Source organism: Berghia stephanieae, chromosome 12 (assembly GCF_034508935.2).
Source record: "Berghia stephanieae isolate SIO BIC M18660-M18661 chromosome 12, UCSD_Bste_1.3, whole genome shotgun sequence".
In the NCBI taxonomy this organism is placed as follows: domain Eukaryota; kingdom Metazoa; phylum Mollusca; class Gastropoda; order Nudibranchia; family Aeolidiidae; genus Berghia; species Berghia stephanieae.
The window spans coordinates 19,383,760-19,402,747 of record NC_088371.1 but is presented as its reverse complement, the minus strand read 5'-3'; the positions used below and the strand labels follow the sequence as shown (position 1 = coordinate 19,402,747).

Sequence of the window (18,988 nt, the reverse complement as noted above, 5' to 3'; positions counted from 1 at the left end):
CGTCAGGGACTGACAACAATCCCAATTGATAGCCTTATGTAAAACACAAGAAAACAAAACTCATACCAGGTCCTGCAGTCACGAGTCAATGCTCATCTCAACTCGTTTTTTTTCCCCCAAAGTAGTAGTAGTAAGCTTCGCAGTCTGAATGACGCTTGCTGAGAATTGTGTGATTCAGTCATGGTCGATAAGTATAGCTGCTCTCTCCATCCATCCAAACACCATCGGAATATGGAATTCTCTGCCTGACAATATTAAAACAATAAATGACCAAATTGAATTTGACAGAGAAACGGAGAAAATCAAAATAAAAGCCTAAACACATCCATCTGTTCTCACCATACACACAGTCGCGATTATCTTCGAAGTATGGAGTACAAGACAAGACATTGGCCGGCTTAAGGGGAAAATTGGTTACGTTCTTGACAAAGTCAAATAGATCAGGGGGGGGGGGGGGGGGGGGTGCAGCACTGCTGCCATAGAACAGCGACCGCCGCTGTACGCAATTTACACCGTAAACAGTCATTGAAGACCCCAGATCATTTTAACGCATTTTTCTCATGCGCAAGAACATCACGGAGAATGAATGATAGTAGTTCTTCAGAGCCAGGATGCCGGAGTTTATCACGGTTTCTATAGCGTGAAACAGACAATATTATCAATTGCATGCTATCCTTTGGATAGGACATTAGTCTATCGCAAAGTACTCTCCGCCAGCTCTGACAAAACCAGCTACCCAATCACTGCTGGGTGGACAGTGGGGTCATAAAAAATCTCGACTCCACCCGATCTTTGGATCGATCTGTGTCCCTATCAACTGAGCTATGACAATCGTGTCAGAGAATCGTATTGTACGATACATTTAGAACAAGATTTTGGTGAGGGACAGTCGCACTGTGTTTGCAACTTGAACTTGAATATTGTGGTATTGTGTATTTGAACGCTCCAAGATTGTGCTCGCTTCATTTTTTGTTTTTAAAAAATTGTTTATATATAATATATATATATATATATTATATATATATATATATATATATATATATAAATATATATATTATATATATATATATATATATATATATATATATATATATATATATATATATATATATATATATATGTTTGTAGCAGGCTATGTAAGTATTTATAATGGCGTTGAAATGTAATTTTATCTCTAAACAAGACAGACATTTGTAAACTATCTATCTACTGGTGACACTTATGTGTCTCCGATGATTCAATTTGTTGACGAAGCAGAGAAAGTATTTTTAGATAGCATGATTCTGAAAATGAGAGGTGAAGTGAGATAGGGCCTATCTTTGCTAAAGCTGAAAAGGCACTCAGCTCGGCAAGCGGTAGCGCGCGGGAAACCATCAAGGGAGATAACCAAGAGACCGTCGTGTTTATCGGAAGGAAGGCTCGTCTACAACAGTCACCAAAATAAATCAAGAAAGATTGCAACTTCCGTTGCAAGGATATTGTTTTACCAGTTTGATGAGATTTAGCAGCCAAAATTTTAACATATTTCAAAACTCATGATTGAGAATTGTTTAAGTCTCAGAAATTAATAAAATACTTTAAAATACCAATTAATATTTGTTACCAATATAGTGACTGCCTTTAAAATAATTTTGTAGTAGTTTTCAGAAAAAAAAGAAAAAAAGCTGGTCAGAAAATTCAATGCGGCAGTTTAGATCTTATCATTGAAGCAGTGGGAAAAGAAAAAATCATGGCGGACGCAGAGGAACAAGAAAGCGTGGATACAACTCCAGCAAATCATGTTGTTGCTAAAAAGTATAAAATGGCCGGCGAAATGGTCAACAGTAAGTATCTGTAAAATATTTGATTTACAGCTACACAAAACTTGCGTTCTGATAGGTGATTATTTAATCTATATGACTGTTGCCATGCGTAGAAAGCCGACAGTGCTTGCCTTTTTTGGGGCTCAACTTTATCAAACACATGTGTGTTGTCTGCTAACGTACCACACTCATTTGATAAGAAGATCGTAGTGATTTGCTCTGTGTCGTTATGTAATTCCTTAGTTATTTAGTCACGAAAAGGTCCTCGGACCTCGAATCTCTACTAAGGAAAACCCTATAATTTGCAAATTGTATTGTGATTTGTTGTGATTGCGACTCACCACGCTCACTCCACCCACCCAATCTCACACCACCCACCCACTCTCACACTCACAGTACAGTCAAAAAACTGATTATGAAACGGATACTGATCAATTCTTTTATTTCATTACATTTTCGTAATGATTATTTTTTAAGAGTGAGGCGCTGTCAATTATACACAAGGATTTGGATATTTTGTTCTCTGGGAGAAAGTCCATATGCTTCCATTTATTATTTTTATCATATTAAATTTAAAGAGAAGAAATCAAGCCTTCTACTAATGTGATTGAAATCAATGTAGGGTAGGCACATAATGTCAAAATTACGTAATTTTAAAATTTTGTAATTTTTTTTCATTTCAAAGTTAAGAAAGCAAAGAATAAAAGAAAAGGCATTTAGATTATTTTATTTATTGTTATATGTCTATGCCAAATTAAAATTTCATCACGATTGAAGGCAGCGCAGTATGTTTAATTTTAACTTTAACTGCCAGTGACCAACCCTCTTTTTCTCCACGCTAAAGTCCTGTTTCAATCAGTAGTCAGCGTATCGATAGGTTGTCTAGTAGGGGAATTTCCAGTCACTCATTTTTAGCTTTTTGCAATTGTAAAATTTAATTACGTAGTAATAGTAAAATCATCATAACTGGAAATGGAACTGTTTATCCTAAATCTAAAAGTAAGAAGGTATCATATTAAATGGTTTTTAAACCTTTAACTGCGGAATTTTTTCACTAAAAAATTGTGTATTTATTTTCATGTCCGAAAAGGGCATGGGGGTACACCTAATATAATGACATTGTGAGAACTGTGTTAGATAAGAAGACCCAAATGTTTGGTACCAAAATAAAGATTGATGAATGGACAATATGATACTGTGTAGTAGACAATGATTAGATGAGACTAGAAGGGACACAAGGAGAAAGAAGTCAATTATATGATTCAATTCAACGTGTTATTTTGAAAATTCACTCACCTAAAATAACATAAATTTCCATATAAGTCCTAGATCAGGGCATTATATCCATGAAATCCAGTTATTATGTAGTAATCCATCATATTGAAGTGAAAATGTATAAAGAAATGGAATGTAGAACTAAAAAAAAATTTGAATTTATGAATATGACAAATTGTCATTTTTTTCCGCAATAACAATGAAAAAATATATACACGACTCCCCATCACTCATCTCTATTTACAAAGGTAAAACTGAAAATAATTCTAGTTAGAAAAGAGATTGGCATCCTTGTGCCATCTCTTGAAACAATCTCTGGGGTGAAGGTGGGGCTGATCTGGACAGTCTGGACATATAAAATGTGTGCGGGCGGGTTTTTGTGGGGTACTACAAACTTTACATCTCCTGTCTTGCTTCGCATACTCAATTATATGAGTTGAGCCTTGGAGCCTTGGGATTGGATTGAGAGATGGTCGACCAGGTTTTGGCTTCCCTAGCATCCTTTCCTCTTCTGGCATGATAGAGGCAGCTTCCAAGAGAAGGTTGACGATGAGCTCGAGTTTGAAATTCTTGAGACTCGGCTTCTTCACAGCGTCAGGCTTGCTCAAAATGAACAGGACATGGGCGTTGGTGCAGGCAACTTCAATTATCCAATGGAAAAGTTTCTTCCACCACTTCTTACTCTTCCGATTATGCACTCCATGGTAACCAACTTTTTGATCGGCCAAATCACATCCTCCCATGTTTTTGTTGTAGTCGTGGATCACGGCAGGCTTTTCTTTTTCTCGTATCGTTACGTTTGCTACTTCAGCTTTTGTTGACACCATGACCACTGGCTTTTTAGCCTTTTTGTCTTTCCAGGCAGCTACCATTATTTTTTCTTCCTTTTCCATCCAGTACTTGGATTCCATGTGTCGAAGGGACAATTTCTTGATGGCTTCTGGAAATCCGCGGCGATTAGTCAGGAGTGTGCCCGTATAAAAATGCCTTTCTTCTATCAGATAGTCGACAAGCTTTCTTGTGGTGTAATACCTATCTGCATAAATATGATATCCTTTTCCAATCTTGGATAAAAGGGTTTGGAAAACTTGCACTGCCTGGCCCCCTTGTTGGTCTGCATCCGGGTCATAAGATGTGTTTTTGCCATAATATGTTAGTAAATTTACGACATAGCCAGTTGAGCTGTCTACGAGACCAAAACTTTTGATATGATATTTTGATGGTTTCTGTGGGTTGAACTGTAAATATTGCCATCGTCCTTTGAAGCCTACAATCATCTCATCGATGGAAACATTTTGATATGGAATAAAACTAGTGTTGAATTTCTCTACTAATTTATTTATGAAGGGTTCGACTTTAGATTTTCCTTCAGCATTTGCCTCTCCACAATGCAACATCGAGGAGTAGATCAACAAAAAAGCATCTTTAGAAAATATACTGGAGTAGAATGGTGTAAAAAATACTTCATGTTTTGAAAATAATCTGTCAGGCATGGTCGATCATCAATTCCAATCGCCATATTGATGGCACAAAACTTCAGTATTTCATATTTTGAAATGGGTTTCCAATTCCTAAATCTGGATCTCCTTGGAAGTGGTGTTCCATTATCTGTCATGGAGGAAATTCTCTTCTCAGCATAAGCATTTATTGATTCCACTAAAATGTTTATGACTTCATCATCAAATAGGAGTCTGAAACAATCCAAAACTGAAGAGCTTTCACTTATCAGATCTGAATTTATGCCAGGATCATTTAGGGGTAAAAATCTGAAGGCATTGTGAGTTTTGGTCTGAGTGTCATGTCTTTGATTTTGATCAGCACCCATCCTCACCTCATTCCATTCACTAATCTCAGGTTGAGGAGATCTAGATCTAGCATTGCCACTGGTCCTATCATTTCCTCTGACTACATTGTTATCTCCACTGCTATCTATCCCACCTTTTCTCCTCCTCCCCCCATCTTTCCTCCTACCTGCCACACCCCCAAAGCATGATGACAATGATGATAGCACTGATCGTTCTCTAGATCTAGATTCAGACTCACTTTCGTCACTACTATCACTGCTACCATATTCTAGATCTGAATCTGATAAATCCGTATCACTATCATTTAGAGTTTGAAACAAATCAATAGCCTGTTCAGCTGTGAGGCGTCTAGGTCTACCACACGAACCACTCGGACCAGCTGTATCCATGTTTACACAAACACGCGCGGTCACAGTCAATGAAAAATCGTAAACAATCGCTCTAAAAACGTTCAGTAAATCAGAAAAACCGCTTTCAAGTCAAGAACGACCACTCTCAATGACTAAGTAAATGGAAAAATGTGGAATAAAAAGTCTAACCTGCTAAAATCGACGAAACTATAAAGAAAATGCAAACAACGCAGTCTACGTTACTCCGCACAGAGCGAAGAGACCGATCAACGCACGACGCGTTGCTCAGCAGCTATTGTTTTAAAGGCCTTTCTGTCTTTGTAAAAAAAAAACAAAAAAAAAACTTATATAAAAATTAAAAATAAAACTACCTACTATAAGTATATGTACCAGGGTGTCCAGCGAGGTCGGATAAGTCGGATAAAGTCGGATTTTTTACCTTAAGGTCGGATTGGTAGGAAAAAGTCGGATAATTGCACCCGAGGTCGGATTTTTTGCCGTGTCAAGCATTTTCCTCAAAACCACAAAATCACCATTATGTCTTATGTCATATTTTGACACCTGTGCTCAGTCTCTTGAAATTTGGTGACGGTCCCGTTTTTATGACGTCGGGCCAGACAGAATGGCACTAGATGTCACAATTGATACAGAAGACCAATGGTGTTCTTTGATTAGTTGGGTGATGGTTGAAGGGGAAGGGAGAGACAAATGGGTCTGGATTTTTTTCTCCGTTGTAGGTACCTATTGCCTTTTTAATACACCCCCCCCTTCTCTCTCTCTCTCTCTCTCTCTCTCTCTCTCTCTCTCTCTCTCTCTCTCTCTCTCTCTCTCTCTCTCTCTCTCTCTCTCTCTCTCTCTCTCTCTCTTTCTTATAATCATCTGGTTATACAGAGATAATAATATATTATTAGAATAAAGCAATGGTGATTGGCTTAATTTACTCTTCTTTCTTTTTACCTTTGGGCTATGGCTTTAAATTTGAGAGATTATTGGGTTGTATTTAAGCTGAATAACCACTATGTTTCGGTAACAAAGATATTGTAGCCTGCTTTATGAAATAAAAATCAAAACAAAACAACACTTTCTGGCCTTTTATTTGAATAGCATTGTAGGCCTTTTACATATGGAAAGGACAATTCATTAAATGTTTCCAAAAAGTAAATTTATGTCTAATAATAAGAATGGATTTATACTACTTATAGTAATATATTAAATAATACTAATACAAGACTTTGTTCCTGTTATTTTTATACTTTGCTTGTGTTTGATCTATAGACGGAGATTTTTTCCTCCTATTTGACAAATTGCTATTATCATCATTGAATAAAAAACACTCACCAAAACCCCTACATCAACATCTCTACCACCACTACCATTACAACCACCACCACCACATCATCATCCCTACCACCACCACTACTACTACAAATAACACCACATCATCCCTACCACCACTACTACTACAACTACCACCACGTCATCATTCCTACCACAACTACTACAACCACCACCACATCATCAACCCTACTACAACCACCACAACAGCATCATCCCTACCACCACTACTACTACAACCACCATCACATCATCATCTCTAAGACCACACTACCACTACAATCACCACCACATCATCATCCCTACCACCACTACTATTACAACCACCACCACCACCAATCATCATCCCTACCACCACCACTACTACTACAAATAACACCACATCATCCCTACCACCACTACTACTACAACCACCACCACATCATAAACCCTACTACCACTACTACAACAACCACCACATCATCATTCCTACCACAGCTACTACAACCACCACCACACAATCATCCATACGACCACTACTTCTACTACAATCACTACCACATCATCCCTATCACCACTACTACCACAACCATCACATCATCATCCCTACTACAACCACCAAATGTTTAAATTACACTTTCAACTTTTGAAATTCCACCGAGTCGTGTCAGAATTTGCTGCAAGACAAATTTTGGATCGCATCTCAGTAAATTTGAGTGAAATTCAAATTTATAGGTTATGGTCGCATGGATGGGTCATGATCTTCACGATGAAAAATTTCCTCCTTTTTTGTGACCAGTCATTCTCACCCCTGCTTTTAAATTGCTTGGTAGGATTTTTTTGGGGGGAAGGTAGGATTTTTAAGTCTGATAATCTGCTGGACACCCTGTGTACGTAGCTGCTCACCCTGGTTTAGTTTAAGTTATCCATAGAAAAAAACAAAACAATTGACCTCTGCCTCTATGAGTTAAATGAGGAGTTTTCATTATTTTTATACTATAAATTATATGTTGTTTTATATTTCTAGTCAAACAAAAGTTGTGCAGCCATCTTGGTGGTTAGTTACCAGTCCTGGGCATTACAATTACAATGTAGCAAAATAAAGACCGTAATTGGAGATGTAAAATTTATCTGATTAAAATTAATATTAATCCTATCAGTTTCTTTGGATTAATAAAAAAAAAATGAATTCAAGGTGAGCAACTACATATATTTACTGTTTGTAAGTAGTAGCCTATACATATATGGGAGTTTTCCATTTTTCTTCCGACAGGCAAATAATCCAAAGAGTTTTAATTTGAAAAAAAAAATTGATGGATTGGGAGAAGGGGCTGGATGGGGGGGGGGGGGGGGGGGGGGGATCTCGAAAAGAGATTTTTAAAATTTTTATTTATCAGTATCAGGTAATGGAGAGAAGTTGATTTGATGGCTACCAATTCCCAGTCAAATCTTCTCTGTGATTGACAGGTGTTGTCAAAATGATGACACTCAGGGTTTTTACAAAATTGGGAGACTTGGGATCAACCAACTTGAGGGAAATTCCTTTTTTCTTTTTCTTTTCTTTGTTTGTTTTTTGTTTTTTTTGTAAAGCTTTAAAAAAATTATTTCCTCCTGATATTAAGTTTTTTTTTTTTGTTTTTTTTTTTTTTTTTTAAAGATTTGACTAAAAAAAACTGCATGATTTTTTAAAAAAAACTTTGAGCTGGAATGGCCGTCTTACTCTCAATTCAAATTCATAGCCATAAATTCTTGAATATATGAAATCCAGTTCATTTAGGTTAGGCATCTGTCGAATGACAGTCCACCATACACAATTGTGGCATATTGTGTATTCATCCCCGGTCATTTCAAGGGGTATGGATCATTTTGGATTCATGAAAATGTTGTGGTCTGTTCCTTACAATTGTCCTGCACTTTTGTCTAAAACTGTTCTCATGGTAAAAATGGTGAGTTATAGATATAAATTAATGTGAGAAATTATGATTTTTTAAAGTTATGTTATAAGGCATCTGAGGGTACAATGATGTTTTCTCAAGACAGGAATCTGAAATTTTGTCTCATTCTTTAAACATTTACTAGTCTAAGTGGGTAATTTTACTGTCTCTGATATGACATATACAGAGGGAATAATGTTTATCAAGTCCTGTATTTCTCCATTCTACAGATGTCTTGAAAGAACTGCTTGATAAAGTGAAACCTGGGGCATCTGTGAGTGAATTGTGTGATTATGGCAACCAACGTTTGCTGGAGGAGACTGACAAAGTCTTCAAGAAGGACAAGAAGATGAAGAAAGGCATTGCGTTCCCAACATGCATCTCCATCAACAACTGTATCTGCCACTACTGTCCCCTCAAGTCAGAGCCAGACATCACTGTGAATGATGAGGACATGGTCAAGATGTGAGTAGTTTGGCTTTTTTTTTCATATAAAAGAGTTTAAATCTCTATTATTACATCTGTAACTGCAGTGTCAGGACCATGATCACATCTAAATGTCACTTATCTAGTCACTGACTATGCTCAGATACTTGACTTTGTTACAAGCCAGACTTAAATTCTCTTTTAACTTCTGGCACTTCTCATAGCTACACTTTTAATTTTTAAAAATGAATTATTTCCTCTTTCCCTTACTTATGTGGTGCTTTTAAGTGCAAACAGCTGTTCTAATATCTTTCATTACTAGGCACCCCATCATTCTTTTAATTTGTGTTAAAGTGACAGAAAAATGACACATGTGCGTAAACAAATGATGGTGATATCACATCAGAATAATGTATGTTTACGCAAGAGAAGTGGTTCATTCAAATGCCCAAGGATGTGGTCACAGTTTGTGATTTTTGTCATCCAGGTTATCACTGACCATTCTGTTTTGTTTTTAGCTGAGATTTGGCCACCTAGATCGTTTACTGCAGTTTTACTCTTTATGAGTTTGGAACAGGGCCGCATTGTGGTACCAGTTGTGCTTTTCCATTGATGTTCGTGTGTAAATGCTAATCAGTCAGGAAGCACATGGACATTGGTTGAATTTTAATTTTTAATTAATGATCTGCTTAAAAAATGTTTTTAAAATTGAACAACTCTTGTGTTACATTTCTCTCAGTATTGTTTTTATGAATAGCCTTTTGATGTTCTTTTTCCTGCCTTCGTATCGATTAATGTTAATAACACATATCTTTACGTCTGTGTTTGTTGTAAACAGAGATCTCGGAGCCCACTTGGATGGTTACATTGCTGTCGCTGCTCACACTGTCATTGTTGGGGCCACCAAGGTTAGTAATCAAGTTGTTTTGACTGATTGATTTTTATCCAGTTCATATTCATGACTGACAGGTTCTTGATAATCAATGACTGTAATAAAATCAACACTTACTAAACTGAAACTTATCGCTCTCTCTGCTTGCTAAAAAATATGCAGATAGCTTATACACAAACTGTATGAAAAACAATGGAACTGGTAGTTTTTTGATCAATTATCAGCACTTTGAGACCTTAGGTCAAGTGGCTTCATTTTTCCTCCTGAAACTATGATTTTAAGTTCCCGCCTATGATTTTTACAAATGAAATTATCAGATTATCTGCCTTGTCTTCAAAAAGACACAGCTCAATGTGCCCAAACTTTTAGATTTTCTGTCTTGTTTTAATAAAGCTGTTCACATTTTGAGTAGCTTAGTTAATTTCATTGTTAATCAATACAATTATTTTTCTTAATACCCTCGAATCATTCCCCTTCCTTGACAGCATGTTGGATAGTAAAATGGAGATATTTGATACGTATTCAGATTTTTTCACCTTTAAAAATGATGTTCCTAAGCACTAGGTATGGTCACATGACAAGAGCATAAATAGAATTGCATATGGTTCATAAGAAAAATCACAAGTTTCACCATGTGCACAAGTCTTATTACTTATATCATATATTTTATTTGTATTTTTTTTACATATTTTTTTTTCTTATTTAGGAAACCCCTGTCAGTGGAAGGAAAGCAGACGTAATGATGGCTGCCCATAAGGCCATGGAGGGTGCCTTGAGGCTAGTAAAGCCTGGTAACAAAGTAAGTCTTTGTGCTGATCTGTCACTTAGACAGACTTTATTTTATTTCATTTATTTATTTATTTATTTATTTATTTTTATCTGAAATTTTATTTTGAAGTTAAATTTTAGTTTAAAACTTAGTGAAAATTTGCATATAATATATTCCGAAATGGATATTTACATTCAAACTGAACAACACTACATCAAGTATTTTAAAGCGGCATTTCATAAAATTGAAAGTCATGTATTTTGGGTTTATTCAGATTGTTTATTTCAAATATTAGGATTTTCCCTCCATAAATATATAGATTTTTAATCAGCTGCAAATGTTAGGTCTGAGTCTCTGTATGATCCACCACTTATGCAGCTAAAATCCTCAATCTGTAACGTAAGTATTTTATGTCAACTATTACAAAATGGCATATGTAATTTTGAAGAACTAATGAGTGTGGGAGTTAGGAGCTAATCTTCATAAACTTCCCTGCTTTGAATATTGGTTGTCAAGTGATCCAGAAACTGAGAGACTGGCATTTAAAGCCTGGCAGTCAGACGTTTCTTAAGGTGTTTGTTACACTAGACAAAATTGGTAATACATTGAGGTTGACAAAATTCAAAGTCAAGAGAAGTAGTTTGAAACTTGTAAAAAGGACATTTCAAAATAGTTTTGTACGGGTATAAATCGATCATGATCAATTGGTTTTATTGTTGATATTGAGAACTTTTATATAATTTCACTTGCTACAATATGCAACAATCCTTTGGTATGCCTCACTTGGAAGAAATTGTGCATTTGTATTTCAGAATGACACTGTTACCTCTGGTATCCAAAAAATCACAGAGGATTTCAACTGTAAACCCATTCAAGGTAATTCTTTTGGCTTTTTCTCTTTTCAAGTAAAATAGCTTTTTTTTATTAATGTTGTCAATTACTGATGAGTATCGGGGGGGGGGGGGGGGGGGGGGCACAAAAAATTTTAAGGGAACGTCAGGCAAAAGTCAAAAACTTTTTGTTTGCTAGTATTATTGATATTGCTAGTATGATTGATGTTGGTAAGACAAAATACAGGATTTCAATAGTAAACTTATCGCATTTTAAGGAGAGAGAGAGAGAGGGGGGGGGGGGGGGGGATAAAAAAGAAGATTTTAAAAAATCTTTTTTTTTTCCTATTTGAAGAAAGTTGCAGATAATTTTGTTGCCTCTGAATATTTAGGACAATTGAGATAGCTGAGCATATATACATTATAATAACAGAATCCATTTATTGATAACAGGCAAATATTCAATTAAATTTATTTTTTTTCTCTCTAGGCATGCTGTCCCATCAGCTTAAACAACACATCATTGATGGAGAGAAGGCTTTTATCCAGAATCCCACGGAGCCACAAAAGTATGTGCTCAAATTGTTTTCTGTTTCTCTCACGTTCTAAAACTTTTTTCTTTAAAGATATATAAAATCATGTGCAAATCTAGCGTCTTAATAGATTCAATAGGCTTTTAGTCTTACACCAAGATGAATGGGAGAGAAATACAAAACAATTCTTGTCAGGTTTTGATCTATCCTGTCAAAGTGGAATTCTGCTTTTTATTATTTAAAAATTTTTTTAAAGATCTATGTGAACCCTCAATTGATTTTTAAGTCCAGAGTACTGCTTGTCGCCACTGACTGAATTGGTTACAATGATTACAAAAACATAGGCCAGGTGTTCTGTCCTTGGGTACACTTTACATTACCCAAGTTCGCCTCAGTTAAATTTTTTATGTGAATCATTAGCTTTCAAAAGGCTGTAACACGTTTTCCATCTCAAATGTCACAAAATGGCAAAATTTAATTTAATTTAATTTTTTATTTTTTTTCCAGGAGAGAACACGACTCTTGTGAGTTTGATGTCAACGAAGTTTATGGCATAGATATCCTGGTTAGCACTGGAGATGGCAAGGTAAGGTGGCAAGGCGTGTCCTCATACATAGATACCAATCCCTCCACTTCTGGTGGAATCATTTTAATTTTCACTCTTCCATTCCGTCATTGTCTCTAAAATTCTAGTTTTCAAAAAAAAAAATGGTTGTGATAATAGGTTTTCCTATTTTCTGTATATTTACGAAATTATGCAAGCTAAAAGAAAAACTCTGTATATTTTCCAATCACTGGGTGAAAAGGAAGCCAAAAGCACAACCTTATAGAAGGTAATCTGATTAGTTAAGTAAGCACTGGGATATTACTGTAAGATCACTCTCGACATATTGCTACTATAATGTCATGATATTTATTTAAAGCTAAGTACATAATGTCTCTTTACTGGAGTCCAGTGTGCAGATAGGGGTCGGTCATTGCGTTTGCTTGTGTCAAGTCTAAGATAGCATAAATATTTATTTTGAATTTTTATGATTTTAACATCACCTATTTTGTTTATAGAGTGATTATTGTCTTTTTAAAAAAATTCAGAATCTTTAATTTTTTTTTTTTAAAAGGTCTTGCATTTTTTGTTGGCAAACTTGCTTATGGTCCTTAGTCTACGGGTTTCGGGACATCCACAATGTATCTTTTGTCTTAAATTCTACTTTCAGGGTAGAGAGCTGGACACAAGGACCACTGTCTACAAAAAGAGAGATTTCATGTATCAACTGAAGATGAGGACATCCAGACGTGAGTTTGATAATGTTGTCATTTCTGTTGTTCAACTTGTTGGCACATTTATTTGACTTTTTTTCTTTATCAGCAATGCATTTAACCAACCTCAAACCATACTGAAGTTGTATGTCCATTTTTCTAAAACCAATTGTGTCCATGGACTGAGTTGGGTAAAAAATTGAAAAAAGATAATTTAGTTTTAAATAATATATAGTAAATTAGCTTAACATGATTTATCGAAAGTAATTTTTCAACCTGTCCAATGCAAAGATTATTATTCTTTAAAAGGAATATAAATGTTTACCCCAAGTTCCCAAAATTGTCTCCCAGTTTTGAAGAAAATGCCGTTCGATTATGAATTTTTTTGTCATTATTAATTTTATTAATTTATTTGTAATGTTTCATTTATTATCAGGAGTGATTGATTAATTCCTATTCTTGCTATTTTCAGACTTCATGGGTGAAGTTGATTGATTAATTCCTATTCTTGCTATTTTCAGACTTCATGGGTGAAGTTGACAAAAGGTACGGCCTGATGCCTTTCTCTCTGCGTCTGTTTGAGGAGGAGAACAAGGCCAAACTCGGTGTGGTAGAGTGTGTAAAACACAGCCTGCTGCAGCCCTTTAACGTTCTCTATGAAAAAGAAGGTAAGGAGACTTGAAACTAATATGACAGAATACTTCATTTTCAGGCCTTTGTTTTTGCTGGAACATACATAATGTAAATGTTGCTGCTCAAAGCTCGAAGAAATAAATAACATGCGAAAACAGATAAAATGGACGTTTCAGGTTTCCCCCTTTATCAACAAAACTGTATGATGAAACACTACAGAGTGGGTGGTTGGATGGGAGCATCACCCTTGAATCATATACCTATGATGTTCGCATGGGTGTACGATCCGATAGTGATGTCGTTTCTTCTTCTCTTTACTAGCCTATCCTGCTTCTTTGGTTTGTGATTGTATTTTTGACAGGGGATATTTTTTTTTCTGTAAATCTTCTGCCTGTTTGTTCTTGGTTATTTATAATTTAGCTTATGATATCTTTAGGTTATGATTTTGATTTACATTTGTACTATTTTTGTTGGATTGCTTGTTTTTTTGTTTCAGCGGTCTCTCATATAACCTCAATTGTGATGGAAGAGACCTAAAGCAACAAACAAACAAAAAAAAAACACTACAGACGAAAGAGATAATATGATAGTGGCGTTACCTTAACATTAATTTCACATTGTTATTTATTGGAACATACACAGTACATTGCTACCAACCTTACATTAAAAAAATGCGCATTCTTAAGCATTTTTGTTCATTGTGTGTATTTTTCTGAGGATCGTACACATTTGATTTCTGTTATTAAAAAAAAAATAGTAAAAGAAATTATACACTTTTTTATTGTACTTAAATAGTTTAGTTTGTTTCATAACCCAGAATCTCTTTCAATAAAATATTATTTGGTTGGGTCATTTGTCGATTTTGGAAGTCAATACTATTTACGTTGTCAGTGATGAGTAATTTATTAATTATTTTAGATTTCAATTATAATGTAAATAGAATGGTCTAGTTGTCTAACATTTGAATTTTTTTCCAGGATTGTACTTTTTTTTTTCAAAAACTTACTCGTCACCTAATTTAATTGAAATATTTCTCATTAAAAAAATTTCTATATCAGCATCAGCCTCACTGGATTTCATAGCAGAGTAGTCATTTTAAAAAATGTTTTCTTATTCCCTCCCCCATTTTAGGAGAGTTTGTAGCCCAGTTCAAGCAGACAGTGATCCTAAAACCTGATGGGCCAGTCAAGGTGACGGGGATCCCCATTGATACTTGGGCCTATAAAACAGATTTGTCTGTCAAAGACCCAGAGTCTCTGGTAAGTTTTGTGTGGCTTTGCGAGTCCATTGTCAGCATTGCTGATCTTATCTTTTTTTTTCTTTCAAAAAAGAAAAATTAGTTCAGTGGAATTAAGTGTGCGGCTGTGTGGTATGACACTCATTTCGAATTGGAAGGCCCTGGGTTTGAGCCTCCCTCGGCGCATAGTTGAATCCTTGGAAAATTCTCTTTGCTCACATTCTCTCACCATACTCGAGTATAAAATGAGTACCAGGCCATCAACAGCTTTGTCTCTGTCAGAAAAAATTGTAATATCGCCTGACTGGCGTCTTGTCTTACATGTTAAGTGTTGCTGTTGGTCAGGGACCCCTTGTAAAGCGCTTTGAGCATGTTTAGTGGATATTGTGCTGTATAAAAGCTCAAGTTTTTTTTGTTTTTAAAAACATCCTGGTACTGGCTAACACCACCGAACCAGAAAGATTGGTTGACTTAATCCATAGTCCGTTGAACATGCTTTAAGAACAGAAAATTTGTGACCTAGAAGAGGTGTTGACTTTATGCAGGTTCCATTGTACTTTTTCAAAACCTTCCGTTTATTATTTAAAATTTTATGATTTTACAAGAATTTTGTATAAACTTGCTCTGACTGCAAGTTAATGAGATTGAAAAGAAATACAATATATTGAAATGAAAGATATAGTGTGACAGCAATTGTTTGACTCTTTTATTATTTTTTTCCCAGGATCTTCTAAGATTGTCTATATCCAAGAAGACAACCAAGAAGAAGAAGAAGGAGGCCAGCAAGGACATGGCCGAGACTCTAGAGGATGGAGAGGAGGAAGCCGAGGATTCCACATCACAACAAACATGATGATGATGCTGATGATGATTGAACGATATTGATGATAATAATGACAATGAACCCAAACACCTGGAACCCTTTATGGAATATGTAGTACGTAACAATCCCACAAGAACAACAACATGACTACACCACCTGCCAATATCAAGATTGATTGGATGATCACAGGAATCATGTCAGGTCTCCATCCACTAACAGATATACGCATTTTATTTCTTCCTTACTTAGATAACTGAATCCATGAAAGGTTTTGATTGTCTTACTGAATTATTTTGAATGGGCTCTTACTCTTATCTGTCAACTCATCACTGGTGCTTGCTTAAATATTGTTGGTTGCTACCAGCAACGATGATGTTGATGTTGAATTAGCAATGATGATGTTGATGTTGAATTTATCTACAAAATCATGATGGTAAGATAAAAGGGTTTTTTTTTTTTGGGTGGGGGGGGGGGGGGGGGGGGGGGGAATGAGGGGTTGAATGTTAAAATTGAAAATTGTTTGACAGATTTGATTTAGTTGGATGGATGGGTGGATGATTTATTCGCATGACATGTGTTGTGAATCTGGTTGGTTCTATTTCTACTGTTGTGTTGTCCTTTGGTCATGTGATTTTTGATTCGTGTGTAGGTAGGAGGGAGGATGTCATACCCTGTGGATGCATGCATGTAAAAATGTATGGTGATGATTGTGTTCTAATAATTTTTTTTTCACCCTATTTGACAAGCGATGAAAGAAAAGAAATTGAATTTTCAACGTCAATTTCCCTTTAATATGAACTGGTTGTGGCTTGTCTTAGTTGTTATTTTCATGCATAGCACATTGCACGATTAAGATGCAGTGTGTTGGTTTGGTGATGTGTATAGCTGAAATCAGCTGTTTTGTTTTGTTTATCATTTACACTACTTTTTGTCAATTTTAAACAACTAAATTTGAATAGAGATGGAGCCTCAACAGAAATTTATAAAAATAAGCTGTATGAACTTTTTATTTTCTGTCAATTTATCGGTACCATTTGGTAGAATCGACTTCCATTCAGTAGAATTGACTTGATTTGCTATCTTTCAGATTGCCCACAAAACTATGAATTCAAATTTGAATTGGATTATTGATAGATGTCTTGTGTTATTTTTCATTTATATTTTCTAAATTGGGACATGAGTTTAGGGTCAGAGGAAAGAAGGTAGTGTACGAGTACATCTAAAACCATGTTGCAATGAGGAAATAACTATAAATGCCAGTAGAGTTAAGTGTCCTCACAGTTCATCCATTTTGAATAAGATGCTTCTGTTATGTTTGCTTGCCTCAATTATTTAGTTTGATTATCCCTCGAGGATTTCACTTCGCTTGCATTCAATTCTTCTCTAACACAGGTGGTATTTTATTTTGAAACAAATGTCTATCAATATCACGACCCCTCTTTTTTTTTTGTGATTTTTATTTTTATCTCTTTTGAGTCTTCATCTTTTATTACTCTTCTCGTTTCCTAATCATCCCTTTTGATAATTGAATACACCTCTGAGGCAAGTCTGATGTTATTTCGAAATCAAGCCATTGTGATGCTTTTTTAAAATTTAATTTTATTCTTCACCAGTATTAGGCATAAAAGCGGGTGTTGGTGTATTCCAAAAAGTGAAAGATATAAGTAAAAACTATATGAGCACTCCTCTTGATGCTATCAAGATTTTCCACTGAGATGAAATTGTGATGGTAATTAAAAGCTTCCAAAGATATTTTAGTTTTTACTGTTATATTGTAAAAATGAAAGTGACAAAGATGTTAATAACGATAAAGATAACCTTTTGCTGAAGTGGAATCTGATGTCAGAGGAATCATTTTATCTAACTCTCCCTCTGTAGATTCCCTCAAAGAATTTTGGTGGACATATGGGTTTGGTGAACATTAATAAAGATCTTTCTAAAACTTATATTTTCTCTTGTTGAATTTTTTATATCATTATTTTTTCAGTGCACTTCTTGGAAACTTTGGCCTTCTTTGGGCCAGAGGATTCTTCAGTGGTCTACAGCATCACTGCCTCTTCTATCGCCTTATTATCTGCGTTTTGTGGAATTTCCCATAGAACATGGGGACATTGGCCATAATTTGGCTGGTAAATTCTTCCATCATTCCACAATCTTCCTTTTTTACTCTTATTTCTATCCCCCTGTTACATCTCTTTGTGAATTTTCCTTGAAAACCTTTGTCCATCTACATTTTCTAGGCTGGGCCTTTTGACCTCCCGTAGTGGGCAGGGAAGTCATTAGCTGTCTTCTATCCCCTATCTGCTTTCCTTCCAGGTTGCTTTCTGTCTGTCGTGAAATGCGATTATTTGGATTTGTCCTGGCCCTTGGCTGGGAGATGATTCTTTTTTTCCTTGTAAATCATCTCCGTTATGTACTACCGTTTGTGTTTTGTAAACATTTGAGTAGCGGGTGGTTGGATGGGAGCATCACCCTTGAATCATATACCTATGATGTTCGCATGGGTGTACGATCCGATAGTGATGTCGTTTCTTCTTCTCTTTACTAGCCTATCCTGCTTCTTTGGTTTGTGATTGTATTTTTGACAGGGGATATTTTTTTTCCTGTAAATCCTCTGCCTGTTTGTTCTTGGTTATTTATAATTTAGCTTATGATATCTTTAGGTTATGATTTTGATTGACATTTGTACTATTTTTGTTAGATTGCTTGTTTTTTTGTTTCAGCGGTCTCTCATATAACCTCAATTGTGTTGGAAGAGACCTAAAGCAACAAACAAACAAAAAAAACATTTGAGTGGGATCCTGTACTGGTGACGGGATGAGACTTAAATAATATTAAGTACACTGACGATATGCTCTTGGAATCTGTTCCTTATTTGAATCGTTGCCTTTTGACAATCCCATTTTCTTTCTTTTACTTTTACTACTGGGTGGGGATCCTGACCTCTCATAGTGGACAGGGAGGTACTTGCTGTGTCATCTGTATACCTATATCTGTTTTCCAGTTGCTTTCTGTCTTTGTCTTGGAGTGAGATTACTTGGTTTTGTCCTGGCCATGGCTGAGAAGGAGATGATTTTTTTTTTCCCTTGTAAATCATCTCTGTTATGC

The 18,988-nt window shown here is 35.6% G+C and overlaps 1 protein-coding gene across 1 annotated transcript; it reads left to right on the top strand.

Annotated features, from left to right (window-relative positions):
- The first annotated feature begins 1,680 nt into the window (after positions 1 to 1,680).
- On the top strand, positions 1,681 to 17,826 carry LOC144958216 (proliferation-associated protein 2G4-like). The gene is made up of 11 exons (XM_078890026.1): positions 1,681 to 1,823; positions 8,711 to 8,945; positions 9,745 to 9,814; positions 10,505 to 10,597; positions 11,380 to 11,443; positions 11,888 to 11,966; positions 12,438 to 12,516; positions 13,145 to 13,223; positions 13,709 to 13,855; positions 14,952 to 15,079; positions 15,782 to 17,826. Exons 1-11 carry the CDS (start codon positions 1,730 to 1,732, stop codon positions 15,908 to 15,910), a joined length of 1,197 nt encoding a protein of 398 aa, XP_078746152.1. The 5' UTR covers positions 1,681 to 1,729; the 3' UTR covers positions 15,911 to 17,826.
- Positions 17,827 to 18,988: the final 1,162 nt, after the last annotated feature.